Raw genomic sequence first — 6000 nt, 5'->3', positions numbered from 1 at the left:
GGGGGGGTCTCACCATTGCTATCCTTGATGTCCACAGTAGCCTGAGCCTCCAGTAACAAGGCAATGAGTTCCAGGCTGCCCCCCAAGGCGGCATGGTGCAGTGCCGAGAATCTGGCATGTGGGGGGGCCAGGGAGGGATGTCAGTGAGCAGCCCCACCCCTCAAATCCTGGTCTTCCACACCCCAACTCCATCCCAGGGGTTGGCAGGGTGGGTGACTTGCCCACTGTGGCCTGCCATCCCCACCCCCGCTCGGCTGGCCAGCCGTGGGAGCGCAGGGCCGGGATGAAAGGGCCCAGTGTCTGTGTTGAGAAGCCTATTTGTCTGCCGCCCCCCTCTCAACCCCGCCAGCCCAGGGGAGGGGGCCGTGGGAGCAGGGCCTGAGGGCTCCTATCCTCCAGGGAAAAAAGGGGGCCCAGCAGGAATCTGACCCCAGGAGGCCCCTCAGAGAGGCACCGGGGCCCCTGCTCCGATCTCAAGACTTGCTCTGCTGTGAGTGGGCAGAGCCCAGAGCGCTCAGCAAACACACTTCAAGGACCAAGTCTGACCTCAGGCTCAGGGTCTTTCCTCCTCCCCCTCCCTAAGGGCTCCCCGACAGCTCTCGGGAGGGGGGCTCACACTCACCCGTCAGCATCTTGGTAGTTCACGTTGAGCCTCTTTGTAGAGCCGAGGAGCTCTAGGGGTCAGGGTAGGTGGCATCAGGGCACCACAGAACGACCCCCAGCTTCCCCTGCACCCTCTACCAGGTCCCTCCCCCCTCTCTGAGCCCCACTGACCTCTTGGTGTGCAGGAGAGCACCTGCCCCATGGCCCTCTCTGTCCTGGCCCTGTGGCTCCCAGGCTGACCACTGGCCCACACGCCTGCCCGCTGGAGGACCCAGATGGCTTATAGAGCCGAGGGGGGCGGGTAGGTCTGGCACGCCGTGCCCAGGCCAGACAGGCCCACAGAATGCATGGCTAGCATTCCTGCTTAGAGGGGACAGGGAGGGAGCCCCATTGAACCATGGGACAGAGGAGTGGTCCCTGAGGAAGGAAAGGGGACACTAGGTATGCAAGAGCAGAAGAACTAGTCAGTGCCAGGGCTGGAGTCACAAGCACCATGCCACACGTGGTACAGGCCCAAGCGCTACATGGTGGTGAAGGCAGTGTTCAACAGACCTACACCTGGCCCTACCTCTGCTAGGGTGAGCCTGCGTAAGGCTCAATGTCCTCATCTGTAAAATGGGCTGACCAGAGTACCTGCCCCACAGAGGTCGCGAGTACAGGGCCTGACCCTTGTCAGCAGGGGAAATATGGGAGCTGTCACCACTTAGTCCCTGAGTGGTGCAAATGATTGACGTTAGGCTGCTAACTTAAAGATTGGTGGTTTTAACCCACCCAGTGGCATAGTGCAAGAAAGGCCTGGTGATCTGGCTCTGTAAAGATGACAACCGGGATCACCCTGCGGCGCTACCATCAGTTGGAACCAACTTGACTACACCAGGTTTGGTTTGCTATTTTACCATCACTGCGCACGCCTTACTCGCTAGCCACCCACTGCTGGGTAAATTCTGACTCACTGGGACCTGATGAGACACAGCAGAACCATTCCTTAGGGTTTCTGCAACTATAAATATTTATAGGAGCAAACTGCTATCTCTGTCTCCCTAGAAGCAACTGGTGGGTTTGAACTGCCTACCTTGCAGTTAATAGAGTGCAATGCTTAGTCCACAGCACCACCAAGCACCTTCCTTACTCATTAGCCACTATCTATCATCCACAGTGAAAAGCTGGTAGAATCCAATCCCTCACTGTCCCTGAATCTCAGCCTGCCCTGGTGTCACCGCCAACTTCACCCAGGGGTTCCAAGCTGAGCTATGCACTTCTGAGCAGGATGCGCTCCTGGCTGGTGGCAAGAGGGACTGGGGGTATGACAGGAGACATGCTCAGCCCCCTCGGAACAGGACTGACAAGGGTGTGGGAACCTGCTAGGGTGAGAATGGTCATCGGTGGATGAGAGCTGGGGAGAGGAAAGAGGAAGGCCTATCGTAGGCCTCCTGCCACAGCCCACTCCTGCCGGGAAGGAGGAGACTCACCCGGCCAGGCAGGGTGCCAGGCACACTGGTCCAGGCCTGCCCCCCAGCCCTGGTGGGCCCCTGAATGCCCCAGCAGCCTGGGCAAGACAAGGCCTCATTCCAACAGGGAGGGACTAGGCACGGGGTGGGTGAGTGGGGGGCGGGGGGCATGGGGTGAGCAGGGAGGGGATGGCTGCATTCAGAGCTGAGCTGTTACTCCAGAAAGGTAAATACTGAGCCAGGAGTGATAACAGAGTGAGGGAGGGACACAGGCCTCCCAAGTACCCTAGGAAGCTGACCACCCAGAATCACTCAGGACAGAGGGAAGGACAGGAGCAGAAAGAGCGCAGTTCAAATTCTCACTCTGCCTGTCACCTGAGCTAGCACCGGCACCTCTCGGAGCCTCAAGGAAGGTCAGATGCAGAAAGCCCTTCAGCCCAACAGCCTGCTTGGACAGTCTGGGTGGCTCTGTGGCGGGATGCAGCCCCTCCCAGGAGGGGCTGGAACAGGGGGCAGGGCAGGCTGGGTGGCTCCGGTCCTTCTTAAACAATGGCAGGAAAGGCAGTTCTGGGAGAAGCTCAGGGACTGGGTTGGGGACCTTGGTGAGGGCGGAGGGGCTGGTTCCTGGAGGTGGCTCCAGGCACTTCCCCCGGGGACACTAGCCTGGGGGTAGGAAGGAGGGTCACTCCTGATTTAGGCCTGGGCAGCGGATGTGAGCTAAGCTGACCGCCTCCCCCCCAGCCCACTCCATTTCCTTTGGCTAGAGAAGGGTACAACGAGAAACGGACGGGGGAGAGGGAAGGAGGGGCCGGGCAAGGCCAGGGCAACTGCACCCTCTCCTCCCAGCCACCTGCTCCCTGAAGAAGACCCAGGGTGGGGGCAGGGAATGCCAGTCCCCAGTGACCAGAGCAAACAGAGGCGGTTGAGGGAGCCCCCCGAGACTGCCTTCCTGCAGCTTCTAATTCTTCTGTGGTGCCGAATGGGAGTTCCCAGACCCACTTCTGAGAACTTCTCTAGATCACCTGTAGAATTTTCTAATGGTCAAGTCTTAGATTCCTGGAAGATTCTAGACTTAAAGGGAGTCCAATCCTGAAAGTCTTCACTTTTAGAATAATCCCCAGGTAATTTGGATAGCGTAGTGGTTACGAATCAGGCTGCAAACCTTAAGGTCAGCAGTTCAAAACTACCAGCTGTTCCGCAGGAGAAAGATGAGGCTTTCTGCTCCCATACAGATTTACAGCTTCGGAAACCCTGTACAGGGTCGCTAAGAGTTGGAACCGACTTCACGGCACGTTACAATAACGACAACAATTTGGATAGGCCATTGAATTTGGGAAGCATGGGGAGAGGGCATAGGCTTGTCTGATGTGCTACACGTGGCTGTGTGACGTGGGCAAGTCACTAACCCTCTCTGGGGATATGGCTTCCTTTATCTGTGAAACGATATAGAAACATCTATCTCGATGGGGTCGGAGCTCTGGTAGCGTAGTGGTTACGAATCGGGCTGCGAACCTTAAGGCCAGCAGTTCGAAACTACCAGCCGTTCCGCAGGAGAAAGATGAGGCTTTCTGCTCCCGTACAGATTTACAGCCTCGGAAACCCTGTACAGGGTCGCTATGGGTCGGAACCGACTCGAAGGCACTCAACAACAACAACAACAACATCTCAATGGGGGAGTACCCTGCAAACTAAAGACCAGACATTTGAGCCCACCCTCAGGTACCTAGGAAGAAAGGCCTGGCAATTTACTTCTGAAAACCCCACCATAGAAAACCTGACAGAATGTCGTTCTACTCTGACGCACGAGGTCGCCAGCAGTCAGACTTGACTGGGTGACATCTGGTATCTCACAGGGACACTGAGAAGTTTATTTTACAAACTGTTGTGGCTATGTCCCATTGAGTTGATTCCAACAGAGAAGAAATGCCCCATACAGTTTGCAAGGCTGTAATCTTTATGACAAGGAGCCCTAGTGGCATTTGACTGCTAACTGCAAGGTCAGCAGTTTTAATCCACTAGCCGCTCCGTGGAAGAACGATGAGGTTTTCTGCTCTCATAAAGATTTTACAGCCTTGGAAACCCTATGCGGGGTTTGCATGAGTCGGAACTGACTCAACATCACACACTCACTCACCACCAACACCAATCTTTATGGCAGCAGACCACCAAGTCTTTCTCCTATGGAGTGGATGATGCGTGTAAACCATTGTGCCACCAGGGATCCTCTTGCAAACTGTAAGGCTTTCAAATACCACTAGTATCTCACTATTGTCACCAGCTTCTCTGGCTGCTCAGTGGCTTGGGCAGAGTCCCTGGGACCTTGTAGCCCTGTGCAAGTCATCTGCAGGGGTTAATTCTCCCCTTTGGGGCTGTGGGATCAGACCTCTTCCTTCACGGTTCCCATAGGACACAGAGAGCCTGCTCAGAGCTGAGCCTGGCTGAGACTCTTATCACCTGCCTCCACATCCCACCTGCCTGCCCTCCTAAGGGCCTCATTCTGAGGCCCCAGGGCTCAAGGCAGTAGCAGCAGCTCCACCAAAGCCTTGCTGGGCAGGTGGCCAAAAACAACAGAGGAGGGGGGAGGGGAGCAGCTCCCACCCAGGTCTCCAAGGCCCTCCCCTGGGGCCTCAGACACCTTCCCCAGGGCACAGACCACCCCATCTCTCCACACCCTGGCATTCAAGTGGGTGCACACACATGTACGTACAATTCCCGGCCCTGAAAATCTTTCCTTCTGGCACCCCACACCCCCAGATGTGGGTTGGGATAATTAGACACCTTCAGATGGCCTAAAGACTCCTTTCTGTGAGTTGGACAAAGATGTGTCTTGGGGCTTGACCTCCAGCACCCCGGGGGGGGGGTCCTCTTCACTTCTAAGAAACCCCTCCCCCAGCTAGTCCAGTGGCACAAACCACCTCCTGCAAGAACTCAAGGAGACAAGTCTAGTGACCTCCTGGGATGACTCAGAGAGTTCACCTTGAAGCTCAGAGGTCTGTTGTCCTTGGGGGGTGGGGGAGTGGTAGTGGTGTTCTCCATAGAGGGAGCCAGAGGAGGGGGCTCAGGCGTGACCCCCACAATCCTGTCAGAACTAGAGCTCCCAGGCTGTCAACCAGCAAGTCAACTTAGCCACATACCCTCAGGGGACACAGGCAGATAGATGGGGGGGGGGGGGAGGGGTGTTAGTTAATGGTTAGAAAGTACTTAACTTCTTTAAAAAAGCAATAAAATCTTCTTTTTAAAAGAGATCTTTTTATAGGCATCCCATTAACTAAGATATAACTGTAGAGATGCTCCCACTGAGGAGAGAGAGAGTGTGTATGTGTGTGCGCACTTGTGTGGAGAGGCTGGGGTTAGAGGTCTTATCTATTTAGTCTCTCCCAACCTGATGCCAGGAACTCCATGGCTCCAAAGAACACATCTTAAAAACCACCTGCTAGAAGCAACTCCACAAGGGTACAAAGTTGTGTCTGTCTTGTTCACTGCCACACCCCGATACTTAGCATAGAGCCTGGCATGCAATTGGCACTCAATAAAAGTCTGAATGAAAATACTTCACCCAGTTTTACAGTGGGAAAAAAAAAAAAGAGAAAGACCAGAGAAGTTAAGTGATTATCCCAAGGACACACAGCTAGGGGGGCCCAACTTTCTCTCTGGTTCTCCCACCCAGACACTTTCTCATCTAGAACCAAACAATCCTTCCACCCTAAACCCCCAAGCCTCTCTCTACAAGTTGAATATTCAGAGACTGGTTTCAGCTGATTGTCACCCCACTAGGTACTTACTGGTCTTTGCGGCCTTGATCTTAGCCACCAGCTTCTGCACTCCTGTCACATCCCCATTCTTGACTGCAAGTATCAAGTCCTGCTCACGACCCATCCTGGCCCCGGGGCAGGGCTCTGGGCTCCGAGATCCAGGTCAGAGGCAGGGGAAGGTGGTCCAAGCTGAAGAG

At 55.2% G+C, this 6000-nt stretch overlaps 1 protein-coding gene across 1 annotated transcript in view; it reads right to left on the bottom strand.

The window, feature by feature from the left end:
• Positions 1-5927, bottom strand: part of CASKIN2 (CASK interacting protein 2) — a 12013-nt gene extending 6086 nt beyond the window's left edge. Inside the window, exons 1-3 of the mRNA XM_006869579.1 lie at positions 5834-5927; positions 623-674; positions 14-111 (exon numbers count right to left, since the gene is read on the bottom strand). Coding sequence (XP_006869641.1) covers positions 14-111; positions 623-674; positions 5834-5927 — 244 coding nt within the window. The remainder of the gene's footprint in view (positions 1-13; positions 112-622; positions 675-5833) is intronic.
• Positions 5928-6000: the final 73 nt, after the last annotated feature.

The sequence above is a fragment of the Chrysochloris asiatica genome, unplaced genomic scaffold, assembly GCF_000296735.1.
Source record: "Chrysochloris asiatica unplaced genomic scaffold, ChrAsi1.0 scaffold00132, whole genome shotgun sequence".
Taxonomy (NCBI): Eukaryota; Metazoa; Chordata; class Mammalia; order Afrosoricida; family Chrysochloridae; genus Chrysochloris; species Chrysochloris asiatica.
The sequence above is the reverse complement of the archived record's forward strand: the minus strand, read 5'-3'. Positions and strand labels throughout refer to the sequence as shown.